The sequence below is a fragment of the Tachysurus vachellii genome, chromosome 4 (assembly GCF_030014155.1).
Source record: "Tachysurus vachellii isolate PV-2020 chromosome 4, HZAU_Pvac_v1, whole genome shotgun sequence".
Classification (NCBI taxonomy): domain Eukaryota; kingdom Metazoa; phylum Chordata; class Actinopteri; order Siluriformes; family Bagridae; genus Tachysurus; species Tachysurus vachellii.
In genome coordinates, this window is record NC_083463.1 from 24,225,792 (window position 1) to 24,248,715 (window position 22,924).

Genomic DNA, 22,924 nt, shown 5'->3' on the forward strand with positions numbered 1-22,924 from the left:
AGTGAATAAAAGGGTGGGGAGTTGTGTTTGTTCACTGAAAATGGCGGCTCCCTTAACACTTGTGTTGATTTTAGCAGTAACAATAAGAGCTGTCTTATTTCGGTCTAGTTTAGCAGCACTGATTTCCGAAAGGGTTGAAGTTGTATCTCCTCTAAATTCGTGGAAAAGAGGTATGTTGTGTTTGCAGCAGGCGCTAATTACGTGGTTATTCAGCTAAAATGTTGCCTGTATTAAACACCACAGACAGCAAAATGTCGCTATTTGCCTGAATAAATTGCTTTTTAATGTGCTGTTTATGTTGTTGCAGTTGTGGAGGGTCTTGCCTTGTTGGATCTTGGGGTCTCGCCGTATTCGGGGGATGTATTTCATGAAGTGAGTATATGGAATTATTGCTGTGTGTTACTGAGCATTCTGTCACAATACTGACTTGTGTAATGGGACAGTTTTGGCTTAAAAGTAACCATCTGATAAATATTATTATAAGCAACTGGAAGAAGAAAGACGTCTGGGTTGACAAATTTGATGGTCACATACATTAAAGAAGTATTTAAACATGGTTTATTGTGCATATCAGCATAAGGAGTATAGGAGCAGTGAAGATTAGCTTGTAATACACACATACACACATACATATATACACACACATACATACATATATATATATATATATATATATATATATATATATATATATATATATATATACATACATACATACATACATACATACATACATACATACATACATTCATTCATTTTCAGTGCCTGCTTTATCTTTGCAGCTGATTGTTTTGAATACTGGGTGTAAGGAGGGAATACATCATGGATGTGATGCCAGCTCATAACAGGGCATCTTGCACGTCAAGTCAAGAAGCTTTTATTGTCATTTCAACTATATATAGCTGTTGCAGTACACAGTGAAATGAGACAACGTTTCTCCAGGACCAGAAACTTTGACATGTCAATGCAATTTAAAGTAGGGAATTTCCTTACTATCATATTTTTAAGATGTGGGTGGAAATCTACAGAGGAACTCCACCCAGATGAACTCCACACAGTCAGTAACCTGCATGGACCCCTATACATTATAGGGATATAGAGGATATTATAGATATCCCATCACTTTTATGTGCACACACAAGCGAAATCACAACATCTTCAAACTTAACATTAAAAAAAAAAATCTGTGATGCTCATCATGTGTATTATGTAAGACAATTTTCGGTTTCAGACGTAACTCCTTCAGAGTTTCACAGATAATGTTTGGTTTTGCTATACACAGCATTCAGCGGAGCAGCTTACATTTATTTAATACAACTGAGTGGTTGAAGGTTAATGACCAACGGTGGCAGCTTAGTAGTGCTGTGATTTGAGCTCTTGACCGTTTAGTCAGTAGGCCAACTTCTTAGCCATTGAGCTGCTACTTAAATTTGAATTTGAGATCACAAGATGAATGAGACAATATCCTAATGTTAGCTTACTGTTCAGATATTTACATCTAGATTAGTCACACAACTTAGAATGTGTTTTAACCTATCCAAGTGATCAAAATTATTGGAACATGTGACAAATGTTTCTTGTTCCTCATGTCTGCCCCATTAAAATGATTGTTTAAACAATTAAATGTCAACATATTTTTTGATAATTATGGAGTTTTACATTCTTTTGAGTAGTTTAATGTGAAGGTCCTAGGACTAGTTTGCAAGAGTAGGTTTAACAAACGATGCAAAATAGCATCATTTTAACCAGGTCTGACTAACTAGGTTGGAAGGCAGTTTTCTACACTTTCAGCAATAGTATAAAACTGAAAATTTCCATGCTTTTTATTTTCTAGAGGTTTAACGGTCATGTGTTAACCCTGTGACAGGGTTTTTAGAGTAATTAGATCATCAGAAATCCACTAAAAGATAAGCACAGCGATTCCAAATCTACACTCAATTAGGCTGAAATATAATTATCTAACCTTATCTCTTACCCATACAGTCATGTGAAAAAATTAAGACACCCCATGAAAGCCTGTTGTTGTTTTTAAATAGTTAAACATATGAACATTTGATCTGCATTTTCAACAATACTGGATGATTCAAGTAATATAACTAAACAATAAAATTAATGAAATGTCTTTTTTTAACAGATATATAAAATGTAATTAAAAAAAATCTCAATTCTTGTGAGGAAAAAGTAAGGACACTCCCACATTTATTTGTACTTAAATTGGATAAAATTAACTACATGTGTGTCACATTAGGTGCAAATTATTAGAACATTATTTCAGAGCATTTTGAAGGAGGCTTGTCTTATTTAAACCTTAGACATTTAGTTTGGTTTTGCTCTTAATTGTTGAAGTAAGAGTTAATCACCATGGTGAGATATAAAGAGCTCTCTGAGACCTTCACAAAGAATATTGTTGATGTTTGAGTCTGGTAAGGGATATAAAAAAATTGAGAATTCTGGAATGGTCAAGTCAAAGCCCAGATCTAAATCCTATTAAGAGCCTGTGTGGTGATTTTGAAACGGACTGTGCATGCAAGAAACCCCTCAAACATCACATAGCTGATTTCTGCATTGAGAAAAGAGGGGAAACTTTCTTCCAGTTGATGTCAGAAACTAGTAGATGACTACAAGAAACGTCTCACTGAGGTTATTTCAGCCAACGGAAACATTAGCGATTAGGGTATAGGGTGTACTAACTTTTTCCTCATTTGAAATACTCATTTTTGTTATTTTATTTTGTTTAATAAGTGAATATAATTTTTTTCCATATGGCTGTACTGTATATGACCACATACCAAACTGGGCGTTTAAGCTCAAAATCTCCTGCTGTGTTTGCTTTACAGTTCCTTGTGAATCCATACACCAAATGTCAACATATTTTTGATAATTATTGAGGTTAACTTGGGTAGTGTGTTTTACATATTATGCAAATAATCACTACTTCAGGTGGTGGAAAATGTGGGGGGAAAAATGCATTTGCTGAAAAATGATTTTATCTCCTATTTTCCAAGTGAGATGCGTTTTTTGAGCACAAACAAAACCACATAATGCCCCAATTCCATTTATATTGCATCAGACAGTAGTGGAGCCCTATCCAAAGTTTCATGAGGATAGCACAATGTTAAGATCAGTTCAGTTTTATTTGTATAGTGCTTTTAACAATAGACATTGTTGTGAAGCAGCTTTACAGTATTATATAAATTCAGCTTGTATTGAAATTTATGCCTTATGCACAAGACAGAGGTAAAGGTATCAAGGAAGAACTCACTGAGATAATGTTAATTCTGTCAAATATTAGACAAATTCTGGCCTGATGATGGTTAAATCGTTATCAAAAATCCACTTGTAGATTATCACATGGATGCACTATATCTCATTTCAGTTCTATCAAACTTTAGTTTCCTGAGAAACCGCTATCCAACATTGCATCTGCTTCATTTGTATGGCCACACCCCAAGCTTTACACATGACCTCAGAATTTTCATTAGAATTGATGGACCTGTGGCCACCTTTTTATTTTATTTTTATTTATTTATTTATTTATTTTATCAATGTCAAAATGGTTTTGATAATTGAGATTCATATTCTGTTGAGTAGTTTGACACCAAAATTAATGAAGATTGGCCAAATGTTCACAGGGCTAGTTCACAAAAATGACTTTTGCACATTCTTCTTATCTAAATGGGGCAGATTGTACTTTTGTGCTTGGGAGAACCCAAGCAGTCAGTGGAAAAATAAAAAAAAGGTTTTGTGTTGTCGGCTAGGTCCACTTACTTAGGGAAGAGCTGGCACCAGAATGTACTGTGGAAAGAGGGCAAGTGGCAGCAGTGTTCTGCTGTTAAATGTTGAGTTTTGGCATTCAAATGGATGTTACTTTAAAACATACCACCTACCTAAACATTGTTGACGAAGTACACCGATTCGTGGCAACAGTACATTCTAATGGCAGTCACCTCTGTCTGCAGGATAATGCACACTGCCGCACTGCAAAAATTGTTTAGGAATAACAACACAAGGGGGACAAATACATTTTTAGCCAGGTTGTTTTATTGTTATGGCTGATTATTTCAAATCAAAATGACATTTAATTTTGAATATTAATAAGCAGAGAAGATTTCATCATCTTATGTCAAATGGCGGAGTTTTGTTTTTTTATTACTGCACCCCTTGGGTCAATTGTTTTAAAATATGAGGAGTGGCCAGAATGTGTCCTCCTTACCATGTTTCAAAAAGTTTGTAGAAATTTCACTTTCAGAAGATATGGCTCTTAAAGTACATCAATAATTTGTCTAGTCAAACTGTATTAGTGCACTTTTATAATCAAACCTTCTGTTTCTTATATTTAATATTTTATGGTCAGATTACAGGTCTAGGACTAATTTGGGGGTGTCATAAGTAATAGTAATTATTATTTATTTATTTATTTATTTATTTATTTTAATTTTTTTTAATCAACTGTCTGTACTTGGACCCAAAATAACAATATTAAATAGTGATTATGCTAATAATGCCAATTAAAAATAATAATTATACAAATTATACAGTCACATGCTATGCTTCTCAAACCTCTTTGGGACACCAGGGTGCCATGAGCTGCATAGGCTTAACTATTCTAGATATTCCAGATGATGAACCTCTGAGAAAAATAATGGAATCACTTTACTAGATGTTGCAAACCTAGTTGTTTAACAAATCACAGCTATAGCACAAAACAAAATTTAATATCGCTGAACATTCTGGATTTATGAAACATTCCTTTTAATAAATTCAATCAATAATAAAGTAGAGAAAGTAGTATAAGTAGATTAAGTAATCACTTAAGGTTAAGGAGAACAACTTGTAACTTGCATTCTAAAACAATTTTAGCAATTTAAGTAATTGAGTGCATTTTTATTTCCATTGAGTACCATTGAGTTATAGCTTTTTTCTTGACTGTTATTTACCAACAAGTGTAATTATTTAAACTTTTTTTGCAGTTAACAAGATCAAACTCTTTACCAGACAAATAATTTTAGATGTAGACCTCAATCATCTGAAAATAGAGTAACTATTGACAGCATCCACTTGAAAAGTCATACATTTTCTATATAATATCTTTTGCATTTCAATTATATTTCAATACTTTCAATATTGTTGTCAATGGTAAATTAAAAAAGTTGCTGTGAATTTTTTTTTTTTTTTTTTTTTTTTTTTTTTTAAAAATTTAAAGTTGATTGTTCATTTAAGTGTTAAAATACCAGCAAGGGAAATACTGATTATGGCCTCATTGTAGAAAGGAGGTGCTCAGTAGTCTTCAGAACTAAGCTGTGAATAAGCTTTAATTTCAACAGATAATGTGTGTACAGAAAAGGCCTCATACGTAAATGTCTTTTTTCTTTCTTTCTTTCTTTCAGACACCCCTTATCATATACCTCTTTCATTTTTTGGTGGACTATGTAGAGATTGTGTTTATGGTAAGTACCTTTCTGATTTGCTTAATCTAGCCACAGGGGTTGCAAGCCAGTGGTTTCTCTGCCAGTCCCCAGCCCAGGAAGGGCATCCGGCGTAGAATGTGCCAAATTTAAACATGCAAGTCGTCAGCTTCCAGATGACTGGGAATCTACAGCAGAAGTGATCAGGGAAACAGGTAGGAGAGTGCTAGGTGTGAAGATAAGGAAACATGGTGGTGGAACAAGGAAGTGCAGGACAGCATTCAGATGACATGGCTAGCTGAAAAGAATTGGGACGTATAAAGGACTGAAGAAAGTAGGCATGAGAACAATGAATCGCAGAAAAGAGTGAAGAGTGAGGTGGCAAAAGTGAAAGAGAGAGCATACAGTGAGTTGTATGCCAGGTTAGACACGAGGGAAGGTGAGAAAGACTTGTACAGTTTAGCGAGACAGAGAGATAGGAATGGGAAGGATGTGAAACAGATAAGGGTGATTAAAGATAGAGATGGAAAGGTGCTAAACAGTTAAGGAGAGTGTGCAGTGAAGGAAGGAGTATTTTGAGGAGCTGATGAATGAGGGAAAGAAAGGGGAGGAGGTGAATATTGTAGAGCAAGAAATAGAAAAGATTAGACAGAATGAGGCAAGGAAGACTCTGAGGTGAATTATGAGTGGAACTGCTGTTGGTCCAGATGACATACCTGTGGAAGTGCCTATGAGAGACAGCAGTGGAGTTTCTATCTAGATTCAACTGGATCTTAGATAGTGAAAAGATGCCTGAGGAATGGAGGAGAAGTGTTCTAGTGCAGATCTTTAAGAACAAGGGTGATGTGCAGAGTTGTATAGAGGTACAGAGATATAAATCTGATGAGCCACAAAATGAAGCAATGGGAAAGAGTAGTGGAAGCTAGGCTAAGAAAGGAAGTGGATATTTGTGAGCAGCAGTATGGCTTCATGTCAGGAGTGGCAGAGAAGTACATCAGAGTAGTTCAGGATATGTATGAGAGGAATATGACCGCAGTGAGATGTGCTATAGTTCAGGCAGAGAAGTTCAAGGTGGAGGTGGGGCTACATCAAAGATCAGTTTTGAGTTCCTATTTGTTTGCTATGGTGATGGACAGGTTGACAGATGAAGTCAGACAGGAATCTCCATGGACAATGTTGTTTACGGATGATATTGTGATCTGTTGAGAGATTAGGGAGCAGGTGATGGAACACCTGGAATGGTGGAGGTCTGCTTTAAAAAGAAGAGGAATAAAAGTCAGTCCCAGAATACATGTGTATGAACAAGAGGGAGGGAAGAAGAACAGTGAGACTTACATGGGGCTGAGGTCAAGAAGGTGCAGGAGTTTAAGTATTTGGGGTCAACCTTCCAGTGTGATGGGTAGTGGAAAAGAGTACGAGGCGAGTACAGATGGGATGGAGTGGATGGAGAAAAGTGTTAGGAGTGTTGTGTGACAAAGTGTAATCAAGAATCAAAGAAAAGAAACTGTAGCAGTGAGGAAAAGACATGAGGCAGAGATGAGGATGTTGAGGTACACTTAAGGAGTGACTAGGATGGACAGGATTAGGAGCGAGCACATCAGAGGGACAGCTCAGGTTGGCTGTTGTGGGGACAAGGTCAGAGAAACTAGATTGAGATGTTTTGGACATGTACATAGGAGGGAGAAGGTTACATTGGTAGAAGGTTGTTGGAGATGGAGTTGCCAGGTAAGAGGACAAGAGGAAGAACAAAGAGGAGACATATGGATGTATTAAATGAGGACATGAAGGTAACTGTTGCGAGAGTAGAGGATGCCGAGGATAGAGTTAGGTGGAAACATGATTCGCTGTGGTGACCCATAACGGGAAAAGCCAAAAGTGGAGGAAGAAGACGTTCTGATTTTGCTTATATATATTAAATTTTTTTTATAAAGTGCTATGCATTTTAGACTCATGGTATCCTTAGACCCAGCAAACCAGTATTGATGTATTCAGGGATAGAGACTTTTGAATGTCACTCTGGATGAGGGCGTCTGCCAAAAGTCGTAAATGTTATGTTTTGTTGAAAACAAATAGAGCAAAATCTGACAACCAGGTTAATATCAGTGCTTTCAGAAAATATTCAGACCCCTTTACTATTAATTTTCTTATGTTTCAGCCTGATACTACAAACATTCTAATACATTTTTTCCCTTATTAATCTACCCCATAATGAAAAAGTGAAAACAAAATTCTAGAAATGTTTACAAATGTATAAAAAAGGAAAAACTGAATATTACACATACGTAAGTATTCAGACCCTTAACCCTTGTGTTGTCCTCCTATACAAATTAGGAGCGCTGAGTCAACTTGACCTTGTCTGTTTTGACTGCTTATAAAAAATTAACTATATATGATAGCCATATTTTGCAAAAAAAAAAAAAATATATATATATATATATATATATATATATATATATATATTTGGTATAATAAACCTTATTTATATACAAAAATGCCTCATTTTTTAGTAAAAAAAAAAACAGAAATTTTGAATTATTTTCACTACAGAGGCACAAAAGTTGATGCACGATTACAGGCTGGTATATTTCAAGGGCAGGAGATTGTTTTGAAACCATTTTGACCATTTTTAATGTCAGCAAATAATAAAACCTGTTTTTTTCCAGGCCAAATTGACTTGAATGCTTATTAATCAAAAATTCTACAATTAGCACCATTCTGTGTGTAATATCTATTTTACACTTGTAATATGTATTTTGCCCACCTGATGTCGTCATCATATACACACACACACACACACACACACATGTATATACATACATACATATACACACACACACACACTCAAAAACATGCCATAATTTCATGTGAATAAAACTTTGTTTACCTCCTTATGTTTTGTTTTATTATACTTAATTTATGAATGATAACCCTTATGAAATTTTTCCATGTTTTGAGTAAAATAAGCTGAAATTATTAAATATTATTTTGGATAACCACTGACTGATAAATGTCAAACATTACTCAGCATATCTCCAGGCCAAAGCTGACTGATGCAACTAAATTCATAAATAAAAGAGGAAACAAATATGATTTGAATATGAAAACACAACGTGTGTGTGTGTGTGGCATCATTTCGGTAGATCATATTTTGGTATAAGAGGTATATCAAAAGTGAGAAATATTTACAAATGTGTAGCTTTTTTTTTTTCTGGAGGCCTAAGGAAATGCAATGCCCAATATGTGTGTGTGTGTGTGTGTGTGTGTGAAATGTTTACAAATGTGTAGCTTTTTTTTTGTCTGGAGGCCAACTGAATTGCAATGCCCAATGCTTTGAACAGTGTTTGACTGTGTGTGTGTGTGTGTGTAGCATTATTTCGGTAGATCATATTTTGCCCTCTGCTAGGCGAAGGCATATCAAAAGTGTGAAATATTTACAAATGTTTGGCTTTTTTTTCTTTTCTGGAGGCCTAATGAAATGCAATGCCCAATTTGTGTGTGTGTGTGTGTGTGTGTGGGGTGCGAGTGTGTGTTTTGGGTGCGTGTGTTAGTGGACATTTTACGTGTGCATTTTTGTGTCTGTATGTATGTTCATTGCGCTGAAAAGGGCAAAAGTGTGACCTTTTGCCCCACTAAATGTGGCCGAGTCAAAATGACCCAAGGGGATAACGAACGCGTAGTATATACTGTTCTGAACACATAGTTCACGAAAATAGACAAAATTAATTTTGCTTGCAAAGTTCATAATTTGGAACAATCCTGGTAAATTTCAGGCAAATATATGGAAGAAAACCAAAGTTATGACACATTAAATTCTTCCAGCTGGGTCAGAAAGACCCAGGGACAACATGAAGGTTAATTAAACTTGAAATTTAGCTCGGGTGACTCTCACTGAAGATTTCCAAGAGCTCTGTGGCCTCCACAATTCTCAAATGGATGAAGTTTGGCACAACCAGGACTTCTGAGAGCTGGTCACCGGGCCAAACTGAGCAATCAGGGAGAAGAGTTTTAGTAAGAGAGGTGATAAAGAACCTGATGGTCACTCTGACTGAGCTCCACAGATCACATGTGAAGATGGAACAAAGTTCCAGTGGCAGAGTTGCTAGATGGAAGCCTCTTCTCAGCGCAAAACACATAAAAGACTTGGAGTTTGGAGTTTGCAAAAAAAAAGCACTGGCAGACCATGAGGAACAAAATTCTCTGGTCTGGTGAAACCATGATTGAACTGTCTGGCCTCAATTCTAAATGTTATTTCTGAAAGAAACCAGGCACCACTCATCATTCTACAGTGAAGCATGGTAGTGGCAGCATCATGCTGTGTGGGGGTTTTTCAGCAGAGATATCCTCAATAAAAACTTGACGTGATTCGTCAAGCCCTGACTTGAACCTCATTGAACCAAGTTTGAGAGGATTTTCAAAGAAGAATGACAAAAAAATCAAACAATCCAGGTGTGTAAAGACTTGAGGCTGTAATTGCTGCCAGAAGTGCTTCAACTAAGTACTGAGTAAAGGGTTTAAATACATATGTACATGTGATGGTTAGGTTTTTTCTTTTTGTTAAATTTAGATATTTCTAGAATTCTGTTTTCACTTTGTCATTATGGGGTACTAAGTGTAGATTAGCGAGAAAAAATGAGTTTGTAGTATCAGGCTGCAACATAACAAAATTGAAAAAAGTGAAGGTGGTCTGAATAATTTTTGAATGTACTGTATGGCAAGAAAGCATCTTAATTAAAACCACAATTGAATTCATGTCTGCCTTGAGTTCCCAAAAGTGGTCATGGTCCTGGAGTAACCTCAACATCCTCATCCTGGAGTTAGTCCTCTAGCGTAATGTTCACTCTTCATGGTAACCCACAGAGTTAGCTGGTTTCCTATACTTAATAGATTTAGATATACGCTTAACATTTTGGGTTTGTGATTTAAAAGATGAATGAGACCACAGATTTCATTTTGTGATATTTAATCCTGATGTGTTAAACTTAAAACATGGTACCTGTTGTTTACGCCCACCCATTTTATTTATGTGATCAAAAATACTGGTAACAGGTAGGTGTTTCTTGTATCTCCTGTCAGTCAACAAATGTATAGCTTGGCAGTGTGGCTTCACCACAATGCCTACATGTTCTGGTGGTCCCTTTATCACGTATGAACAGAGAGGAGTGTCTCCCCACCTAAGATATTTGCTACTTTGGAATAGAGGACAGATTGATGTAGGTTATGCAGTCCAGGAAATTACCCTAGAATATTAAAAGAATAGTACAAGCTTACCATGAGGGATGTGTTGTACCCTGAAGTGGAAGACTGATTTGTCTGAAATATGATCTGTGGTTATTGCAGTTATGTTATACTTCTGTTAACAGATAGCAGATGGAATCACAGCAGTGGCTCTCTATCTGTCAGTGAAGATCTACAACAAAAATGAGGTGAGTATAGGGGCTTAAAGAGATACTTGGATCATTGCATATCAACTTAAACAAAAGTGGTTGGATCATGATCTGAAATATTGCTAAATCACTTATTAAATGAAGGTTTGTATTAATGTTAAACGGTATAGTGGTGTTAGTCATTTATTTTAAATAATTTTCTTTACTTTTTGTTACCTTTTTTTTAATGGACTTACAAAGCTCTGTTCTGTACCGAGACAGTCAGTTCTGTATATAGCTAGGCTATATCTGACTTGTTTGCTTTAAAGTCTCTGCTGCTAACATCATCTTCCCAGATGCCATAGCACTCCTTCAGAGGTCCTGTGGAGTCCATCCCTCAACAGGGCAGAGCTGTTTTGGTGGCACAAGGTGGGGGCGTACAAATCTGGCACCTAAAACTCTAGCAACAGATGTTAGGTGTGGCTCCCATGGATTAGACTTGTTTGTCCAGCCCATCGCACAGGTGCTCTATCGAATTGAGATGCTGAAGAGTGTCTTTTTTTTCCATAGATTCCAGTGTTTATATATTTGCATTTATCTGATGAATATGATCATCAGAGTAAAGGAGGTGTTTTGGCTTATTTTCAGACAGCAGCATGTAGAACACACTTTTCCAATGGGTTTGCACATCTTGTTGCTGTCTTTTAATATGTTGGTTTAACTGGAGCTGAATGTTCCCTATGCAGAAGTATGCAATGCTTCATTGTGATAGTAGGCCCTCTGGCATTCAGTTATTGTTAATGTGTTGGAAACAGTAAAATAGGCAACCATAAGCATCTGACTGACTTTGACAAGGGCCAAATTGTGATTGCTAGATGACTGGGTCAGAGCATCGCCAAAACATTGGGTCCTAGCATCCATGTGGATGTTACTTGGCATGATGGGGTAGATGGTACATGCAGTCACATGCAGTAATTTAATGTATGTGTCCAATATCATGGGCTGTATCCAGATTCAACTGAATACACTCAAGTGTGCAAGCTAAAGCTGCCAATTTACAAGCTACCTTGCTGGGAACTGTGTGGACTAACAGTGGACTGTGTGATTATTGATTTTCTCTTACAAGTGTTCTGCTAATAAACATCATTCAACCTCAGGAGCTCTGGCAGGTGCCAGTGTGAGTATAGTGGAAGGAACAGAAATGAATGAGCAGTTCCAAGAAGAACTCTGTCTGTCTAATAAAAATTTTTGTACTTAACATGCTATTTCCAAATTTGTTATAGTTCAGAAAACAGAAGTATGCTTTGGAGGCAGACCGGTATCCACATGACTGCCTGGAGCTCATGCGCTCACCCAAAGAGATGTTCTACATTCCTCTCAAAGTGGCTATGTTGTAAGTCTTGATTTTTTTTTCCTTATTTCTATTTAATCAATATACCAGACTAAAGGAAAAATGACACCAGGTATCTCAGTTTACATGAATTTTTTTAATGATATTTGCTTATTCTCAAATTTCTTGGGCATCCAGTTACCTGTTGAATCCCTTCAGTATTCTATCCTGTGTGGCAAAGTCTACCTGTGGTCTAAACAATGCCATTATTGCAGTCTTCATCCTCTGCACACTAAAAGGTAAATAAATTTCACCCACATGCATCGTATTGTCATTTTAAAATCAGTGTCTCTTAGTGTAAATATTCTGTATTTAATTGTTAGAGCAATCCTTTTGCAAAAGAAGAAATGTGTTTTGTAGGTTCAGTGTAGTTTATTACATTAAATAAAAACGTTGAGTGGTTTTTTTTTTTTTTGCTTTCAATACCTATTCAGAATATATTTAGCAAGAAGGGACACTGAAATACCAAACATGTAAACTTATTGATTGAAATGCTGAACATTTTGTATCTTTTTAAAGATTTTACTTCATATTTGCTTCACATTCACTTTCTTATTTTACTTTACACATTGTTTGTCTGTACAGAAGGTAGAGTAATGGATAGCAAATTAATTTACATTAAAGTTATGTTTAATCTGGGGGGGGGGGGCAGTAGAATGAAGGACAGAAGGATCAGCGAGGGGCAGAGTTCAATAAAGAGACAGCTCTAGGAAAAAAGACCTCAAATTATTTCTCATAGACTGGGAGTCCAGAAATCTATGCATTTCTAAAGGGTTTAAAGCAACACTGTGTGTATATATATATATGTGTGTGTGTGTGTGTGTTTTTAACTTTTCAGTTTTAGCCAGGATTCCTGTCTTTTTATTGTATTTGGCCTCTATGATTTGTTTTGTTTGTGTATTTTTCAGGAAATGCTTTGTTGAGTGCAATATTCTTGTCCTTGGCAACCTATCAGAGCATCTATCCTCTCACATTATTTGCACCTGCCCTTCTTTTCCTGCTACAGGTGAAGCTTCATTGTATTTAGACTACAGAAATACTAGAATAAAATGTATTCTATTGTTTTGAAATGAGCTACAGGCAACCAACATCAAAAAGCTGTGCTGTCTCATATCTCATCATTTTAATCTCTCTCTCTCTCTCTGCCAGAGGTTGTATATCCCAGTTAACCCATGCAGGAGTAGTTTTTGGTTCTTCACCCTGCAGTACGCCTTCATGTTTGTGGGAAGTCTGGTTGTCATCGTCTGCCTCTCTTTCTTTTTACTTGGCTCTTGGGACTTTATTCCTTCAGTCTACGGATTCATGTCAGTATATAAGTTGGAGAATTGTCTTGCCCCTCAATCTAATAATTGATAATATATTTAAAAGTGGTTAAAATAGTATACCAGAGGTCGATGGCCTCTGAGAAATGCTACATAACATTTTGCGAGTTTGGTGTAAGGCCTTAGCTGTTTTGTTGAATTTCTGACAACATGGAGACTTGACACTTATGTAAGTTTTACAGGCTTTTATGTCATCTTTCTTTATATTAAATAAACATGCATTTTGTCTCCAACACATAAGTTCAGTGAATTGTATAATAGTATATTTGAATTTATATTTGGGTTCTTCCTATGTAGCAAATATTTGTGGATATTTTTCATATGACTTTGTTTGTGTTTTATAGCCTCTCAGTACCAGATCTTACTCCAAATATTGGCCTCTTCTGGTATTTCTTTGCTGAGATGTTTGAGCATTTTCGTTTCTTCTTCATCTGCGTCTTCCAGATTAACATATTTTTGTACACCATCCCTCTGTCTATCAAACTCAAGTAAGGCTCTCAAGTTGTCATTATGTCCTCGTATACGGTCTGAGGTTATATTTTCCTCAATTTAAAACCTGCTAAGGACCAAATAATTTTTTTTTATGTCCTGATATCTAAATCCATAGGATTTAAGACACTACTTTCTTTTTCACGTGACTGTATCTCATATCCCCTGAATGTGAGTGACATGTGTGTGAAATAAATAAGGCTGTGGTTTAAAAGGATGTTCGAAAAGACAGTTACTTTTAAACTAAATTAAATGGAATGCCTTGCTGACTTACAGTAGTATCTCTTCTTAGGAATTCAGTTGTGTGAATATACATTTTTGAAAAAGATTCATTAACATGACTATTTTTCGTATTCTTACCCTATATACTGTCTATTTTTATTTTTTTAAAACAGGGATCATCCAGTATTTCTCATCTTCATGCAGATTGCCATCATCTCCATATTTAAATCATACCCCACTGTGGGAGACATATCACTCTATATGGCTTTCCTACCTGCCTGGAGCCACCTTTACAGATGTGAGTAGCAGGGTCATATTTGACTAGATTTAATGCTAGATTCTGTGAGCAAACACAACCGACTGGGACAAAGCTGGGGCAGTTGGGTTCAGGATGAAAGGGTGTTACAAGGAATGAATGAAAGACTGGTGAATGAAAGTAGTTAATTCTGTGTTCTTTGTTATATGTGCAAAAAAATGAATTACATTTTTCTCCTCAGTCCTGAGGAACATCTTCCTGGTTTCCTGCATTTTGTTGGCTTGCTCAGTTCTCTTCCCTGTGCTTTGGCATCTCTGGATCTATGCTGGCAGTGCCAACTCTAACTTCTACTATGCCATCACACTGCTGTTCAACATTGGACAGGTAAGCAGGTTTCATGCTTCCTTAAAATATTTTAAAAAAATAATGTGTAGAGATTTTAGACATGGAAATACAGTGAGGGGAAAAAATTTTGATCTGCTGATTTTGTTTGTTTGCCCACTGGAAAATAAATGATCAGTCTATAATTTTAATGGTAGGTTTATTTTAACAGTCAGAGACAGAATAACAAAGAAAATTGAGAAACACATTTAAAAAAAGTTAAATTAATTTGCATTTTAATGAGTGAAATAAGTATTTGATCCCCTATCAATCACCAAGATTTCTGGGTCTCAGGTGTCTTTTATACGGGTAAGGAGCTGAGATTAGGAGCACTCTCTTAAAGGGAGTTCTCCTAATCTTCTCAGCTTGTTACCTGTATACGACACCTGACCACAAATTCAACCAATCAATCAGATTCCAAACTCTATATCAAAGACCAAGACCAAAGAACTGTCCATGGATGTTTAGACCTACACAAGACTGGAATGGGCTACAAGACCATCGACAAGCAGCTTGTTGAGAAGGTGACAACAGTTGCGATTATTCACAAATGAAAGAAAAACAAAATAACTATCAATCTCCCTCAGTCTGGGCTCCATGCAAGATCTCATCTTGTGAAGTTTCTGTGACCAGGAGAACAGTAAGGAATCAGCCCAGAACTACACGGGAGGATCTTGTCAATTATCTCAATGCAGCTGGGACCATAGTCACCAAGAAAACAACTGGTAACACACTATGCCATCAACTCAACTCGCCATGTTTGGAGAAGTAGGAATGCTGCCTATGACCTCAAGAACACCATCCACACCTTCAAACACGGAGATGGAAACATTATGCTTTGTAGGTGTTTTTCTGCTAAGGGGACAGGACAGTTTCACCAAATCAAAAGAACCTCCTTCCCTCAGCCAGGGCATTGAAAATGGGTCGTGGATGGGTATTCCAGCATGACAATGACCCAAAACACACAGCCAAGGCAACAAAGGAGTGGCTCAATACAAAGCACATTAAGGCCCTGGACCTTAAGGTGTCCAGACAATAATCCCATAGGAAAACGATTTCCAACAAGGGTTTTACCAAAAGTATTAGCATGTTTTGTGACGGGGTCAAATACTTATTTCACTCATTAAAATGCAAATCAATTTATAACTTTTTTGAAATGCATTGTTTTTGTGTTTTTTGTTTGTTATACTGTTGTGCTGCCCTCTTTCTCGTCTCATTTCAGTAATGTTTTGGTTCTCGTCTCCACTGATTTCTGAACTTTATAATATAGACTGTTTAATGGATATAGAATAATATAGAATGCCATTGCTTGCTGTACCCAGACAAGGGGAATACAGCACACTAAATAACAGTGTTGTATAACAAAATAACCTGAGTTGTATAACATAACTATATATAGTTGTTGTCATATCCATTTAATCATGAACCTATATGCCCTTACTGACCATTTACCTGGACGTGAAAATATTGACCTATAGCTATACAACTACTGTCTACAGATGCCATAGGACATGAAAAAAAGAATTATGTTCTTCATTTCGCTATAATAAGTAGGTGTACCTATTACTTTGTGTGTGTTTTAGATTCTACTCATGTCGGACTACTTCTACGCATACTTGCGTCGGGAGCATCACCTGAGCCTGGGGCTGTACCTGCAAAGAAAGGATGGCAGTGAGGCCACACTTGTGTTAAAATAACCTCTAAACTAGCAGCTTGATTACCTCTTCTCTTCCTCCATCCTTTTATTAAAAACCTTTTTTCTTATACGCTTGTAAACTTTCATTTTCAAACTTTCTGTATTTTATTAATCTGTAAAATCCCCCCATCTTTCACACCATAACGAATACCAAAATTACATCATATTACGAGTGATCTACCATTTTACGTTCAATAGGTGTAGGTGACCCAGTGAGCCGGAATACTTTCAATTGTGTAAAACTTATATTCGTAGTGCATGGTGTTGGGGTCCCTTTAAATCCATCAGTTAAACCATGACATCAGTTAAAGGGCTATTTATTCACACAACTTGCGCTTGAATCACTCTAGCAGGTTCAGTGTAGTGGAATTTATTGCCACTAGTCATATGTCCCTCACCATAGATGGTATCATTAGGTGTATCTAAACTTACCCAAAGTAAGATTTCAACCTTCATGCTCCAGCATAATATGGGAATGGTGATCATCCGGGTTTAGTTACTAACAAAACACACTAATCTTCCTTTCTCCCAAGGTGTAAGAAATTTAAACAAACTTACATACTTAAGTGAGTAATTCAATGCCACCTCTTTATTATGTATATATAATTTATATTTGAAGCAATAGCTCATTTCTCCAGGAGCAGATGCTAAGGCTGCCGCAGCATCTCAGGATTTTCCTCAAGATAAATCTACTATGATTATCAGAACGTATTGTTATAATTACCATTATGGGTTTTTTTTGTTTGTTTTTGTATTTGTGTACTGTTTACCTTGGTATGGGTGTTTTAATGGAGATTTTGAATTATGTGGAATACTGTCGGAATGTTTGTACGTTGAAAATGAAAACATACCATGCAAATAAAAAAATTGCTATTTGTTTATTTGACTTCTCCTGTACAGCTCTAGTAGGATGGGCCATGGGTCATGTCCATTATACTTAGTTACCATACTGAATAAAGAACTATGTGGTCAGCCAGGTTTGCTAAAAAATATTTTACATAAATATATTAAGTTTCCAAGCAAAACACAATTTCATAACTTGTAGTAAACTTAAAAAGGTTTCTTAATTACCAGTTGAATGAGGCAGAATGAACTTGATCATTTCGTGTATTAAAAAGCAGACCAATTACATTGTGAAATCTAATGATGGTAATAGTTTTAAATGGGAATTATAATGGTAGTGTTAAATAGTGTTGTGGGTTTAATTCTCAGCTCGTGCTCAGGTCTGTGCTTTTCACGGGTGTGTGGTTTTCACTGCTTAGTGTTATTCTATTCAGGGCATTAATACAAGGGGAAAATATGTGATCAAATCATGTTTCTTGTACAAAAACACAAAGGTGTTGGTTACTCAACTCATTCATTCATTCATCTTCTACCGCTTATCCGAACTACCTCGGGTCACGGGGAGCCTGTGCCTATCTCAGGCGTCATCAGGCATCAAGGCAGGATACACCCTGCACACAAGGCACACACACACTCTCATTCACTCACGCACTCACACACTACCGACAATTTTCCAGAGATACCAATCAACCTACCATGCATGTCTTTGGACCGGGGGAGGAAACCGGAGTAACCGGAGGAAACCCCCGAGGCACATGCAAAGAGAGAACATGCAAACTCCACACACACAAGGTGGAGGCGGGAATCGAACCCCGACCCCGAGGCGAACGTGCTAACCACTAAGCCACCGTGCCCCCATTACTCAATTCAGTCACATGGAATCAATGCACAACGTTTGAATTGTCAGTTCCACAAGCTTTTTTCCCAGTGTATACTATATTTTCGAAAGTATTTATACTTTACAAATATTTAATTTCACTGATACTTAAGTATTCTTAATTACATTAAAAAAGTAAAAGAAAAAATACTTTTTGCTCTTTACATGTTAATGTGGCTCAGCTATTCATGTGCAAGTCAAAAGATAGACAAACCATCACACTGCTGTGATAATCGAATGTATGAGCCCCAGGTCCTCGGTTCCATATGATGGAGTTAGCATTGACTCCATTCATGTTAGTGATTTATAAGATTTTTATTCTAATGAACTTATTTCATTATATCAGGCAAAATGTGTAGTTGCCCAGTTGTTTGGAAGTTTAAGATGAATGATAAAACAATGAAAACATGGTAGGATATTTATGGTGTAATCTAGCTAATGACATTCCACATATATTGCAGCTAGCTAGCTGAATTCTGAAGCGTTGACAGTATTGACGCATCCTGTGTGAATACTTTCATTCTTTTTGACTAGTTTACACCTCCTTCCACTTGTACCTTTCTGTGAACTTTTTCCAGAGAAGACCAGGAGACTTGGATTTCCTTGTGCAGTAGTCTTTATTGTAGAAACACTGTGAACGTGAGTCTTCAAGTCAGAGCGTACAGGCACGGGCGCTGCAGTCATCAAGTCTGACTTAAAGTTATAATGCATTGTATTTATACATGTTGGGGCAGTCCCTTCAGATAGAGACAAAACACTCAGGTAACAATCAAAGCATGAAAGGATGTAACAGCCCCCACACCAGGTTCTGGAATTTCACCCAACCTGAATCCCACACAGTCTTACTCAGACCCCTTAATTATCATAGGAATGAGTTCGCCTCTTATGCTTGGCATTCCTTCTTGACTCAGACCGTGAAACAAATAGCCACCTTAAACAATGGGACAAATGGCACAAAGAGACAGATGATATTCCGAGTTACCTTGCACCTTCTTTTCATATTAATGTGAGACAGGAACCACAAGTTAATGTAAAGTTTGAATTTAACTAGCATTGTCACTTGATTTGGCTTCTACATGACACACAAAAATATACTAGAAATAAAAGGAAACAAAACAATGACTTAAAATCATTTCCCCACAACCTTCATAAGTGAACATTTTTAATGGATATGCTTAGGACAAGTGGGCAAAATTTTTATGATACTAAATATATCATTTAATATAGCAATGAGCGAATCATTGGCACAACTCTCCCCACTGTCCAAGATCTGTACTTCTCCAGAGTGAGCAAAAGGGCAAAGACAATCACTCTGGACCCCTCACATCCAGCACACTCACTCTTTGAACTGTTGCCATCTGGTCGACGCTACAGAGCCCTGAGTACCAGAACGACCAGACATAGGAAGTTTCTTCCCTCAGGCAATCCATCTGATGAGCACTTGACATACACGGAACACACAACACTATTCTTACATTATTTACTTAAAACACATACTTACTTATTGATATTTCAGTTTGTACATTTCAATTTGCACATTCAATTTGCACATACAAACTGTCTATATTATATATGTGTTTGTGTCTTGTCACTGTCAATGTCCACTGTGGAGCTTCTGTATTAAGACAAATTCCTCGTATGTGAAAACATACCTGGCAATAAAGATCTTTCTGATTCTGATTCTGATTCTGAAAGTTGTGTTCAAACCCTGATGTTCATACCAAATCTACATCTAGGTTGGATTCCTACAGCCAGTTCAGGATATCTGGCACAAGGATTGGAATCTAGTAGTCCAAGATGAATCCTCTGCTGGACCTCGCAGGTGAACATGTTGGAAAACTTGTCCCATACTTTTGCAGCTTTATTAAAATGCTTGGAAAAGCACAAGCAAATTTGACCATGAAAGTCCACACACAGAGGGTGCTAAGTGTAATGTATCTATAAATACTGAATTGCAAACTGTACACTCAGTATGAAAAATGGATAAATATTAAAATCCATAAACATACTGAGATTTAATAATAACTGAAGCTGAAATATTAGCCTGTGTAGATCAATGGGAAACAATGTGTCTGCTTCTTTTTGTCCTCCTCAGACATCAATCTTGTGGGATTTTTTCCCCCAAAGTAAGTTGCTGAAGATTTGCAGAGTAGCTCATTGTTCGTGTTGATTGCAGCAGGTAAAAGAAGATCCTCTGCAGGTTTGTGGGTCCTTTTGCATTTTGCAATGTGATCAATGAGTTAAGTCATATTTTCATTTAATTTAATTGTTGGTTGGATTTTTTTGAGTCTCTCTGAGGAAATGGCCTTTCACTCCAATCCATGTGAACACCAGAAGAATCAGTGCCAAAATTGAAAGAATTTTAACAAGAATTATAACAACGGCGATGGGGATCCTTATTTATTTACTTACTTGAAAAACAGTGTGTCTAATTCATATAGCCAGTGATATGGTATCACTTCTTTTAGCGAATCACAGATACATTGGTTGTAATCAAAAAATTAGACAGGAATTAAAACGGGATTCCAATGAGTCCATTCATCCATCTATCCAATCCATCTTCACTGCTGCTTATCCCGTACAGGATAAGCAAATTTGTGATATATTTGAATTTGATCACAAAACCCAATGTTCCTGTCAGCTATTGTCATGGTTGAGACCATGTCCTGGTCAAGGCCACTTTGGTGACTCCAAAAGGACAACTGATCTGAGGAGTAAACTAATACTTTATAATTCTTAAATAAGTACTATATACACCAAAACATACATAAGGATACTTTCTTAAATATAATATTACATGTCAAAATTCAGAAAATAACTGCTCCATAGCAAACACAAAAATACTAAACATAAGAAAACTGTGTATGGCCTTTTAAAAGTATTTGTAAAAATAATTACTTAAAAAACAAACAATAAAAATATAAGTTGTATTGTTATGTGATTATGATTGTCAGTGAACGCGGGATAAAAACGGACCCAAACGCAGGACAGCTTAACAAAAACGGGGATTTAATAAATTAAAGAAACACGAAACAGACATGACCATGACGACGACGACGACAGGAGACAATAGGATTCCACGCTGCACGAAGCAACGCGGCTCAATTAAATAATACAAATAATCATTATACACAAGGGACAGGTGTGCAGAGGCGGGGCAGAAAAGACAAGGGCGGGGCAGACACGTGAACATGAAACATAAACAAAAGGCACATGGCCAAAGTCCAGGCAGAGTCCTGACAATGATAGCTAGTAAAGCAAGTCTGCCCAGGTGCTTTCACATAATTGTACATACAATAAAATATTATTCATCCAAATCATGCTACATACAGCTATAAAAATTAAACAAAAACAGATGTAAAATGTAAATGTTATACTTTATAGTCGATCTCTTATAATAGCACATCACAGACCATTCTCTGAATGCCAGCCATTGAAATGGCCTTGAGACACACTGAGACACATGGTGGATCTTGCAAAGTATGGCAGTTTGTTTCTGTTTGCAGAATTTATATGTACACCAACATTGTGAATGCCAGCTGGAGTTGTGCTTGTAAGACCTGAAATAGTCGTTTCATTTGAAGACAGCCAATCGAACATGGATTATCTGTCTGTTGTGGTTTTCTCATCTTACATGACACTTCACATACATTTAAACTTTGGTTCTGCATTTTGGTCGTTCTGCTTGTGCTGGATGTAAGTTTTCACGGTGGCGATGTCTAGAAAATGGTAAAAGATGACACACTGCCACTTTTTGGTCTGTAATGTGCACAGTAGTAAACAGAGACTCCTCCACTGTAGCTGTACATTTGTGGAAAAAAGTTAAATTATTAAAATTTATATAGCAAAACAAAAATACACGGTGGCCCATTTTCTTATGCAACACCACTGAAAAATTTCTGTGCACCTGTTGAAGTCTGCTATCACCTGTCTGTAACCTCCTCTTCACAGTACTGCCATTACTGGCAACTTGTAAAGAGGAGCATATTGTCTTTCCATTCTAAGACAAGTATATTTTTGTCCATATTGCAGCACAGACTACCCCAGTGGGGCATTTCTGTGCAACTTGGTGATGGTTGTCCTTGGGAAGCCCACCAGATTGCTACTAATATATGGTCCCACTGACCTGTTGCCGGCCTCTGATCATGGTTGAGTCTCTTTGCTGGTATTGCTTGACCTTATTGCAGCTTTTGATATCATTGTCTATGCTATTTTACTTGATTGGTTAGAACATGTTGTTTGAGTTTAAGGGACAGCCCTCTCCTGGCTCAGGTCTCAATTTACTGATCGCTATCAGTTTGTACATCTAAATAATGACTACTCTAAACATTCTAAGTGTTTGGTGTTCTGCAAGGTTCTGTTTTAGGCCCATTGCTTTTCTCCCTGTATATGCTACCCCTTGGTGCAATTGTTTGTAAACATGGTGTTAGCTTCCACTGTTATGCTGATGACATTCAGCTATATGTTTCATTTAAGTCAGTTGTGCGTCACCAGTGTAATACGATTGAAGATTGTGTGAAGGACATCAGACAGTGGATGCTTACTGACTTCCTTCTGCTTAACTCTGGATGGTCTTTCTATTTCATGTCCAGCAGTAAAAGACCTTCGTGTGATTATTGACACGGGTTTCTTATTTAAAGTTTAGCGTTTCATCTCAGAAATATTGCTAAGACAAGAAAT

General features: G+C 36.8%; 1 protein-coding gene across 1 annotated transcript; it reads left to right on the top strand.

The window, feature by feature from the left end:
* Positions 1-4: 4 nt before the first annotated feature.
* pigu (phosphatidylinositol glycan anchor biosynthesis, class U) lies at positions 5-17,405 on the top strand. Its single transcript, XM_060868447.1, has 12 exons — positions 5-170; positions 308-372; positions 5,388-5,447; positions 10,766-10,828; positions 12,052-12,161; positions 12,297-12,397; positions 13,067-13,164; positions 13,308-13,462; positions 13,825-13,968; positions 14,365-14,489; positions 14,689-14,831; positions 16,412-17,405. Exons 1-12 carry the CDS (start codon positions 41-43, stop codon positions 16,523-16,525), a joined length of 1,308 nt encoding a protein of 435 aa, XP_060724430.1. The 5' UTR covers positions 5-40; the 3' UTR covers positions 16,526-17,405.
* The last annotated feature ends 5,519 nt before the right edge of the window (positions 17,406-22,924 follow it).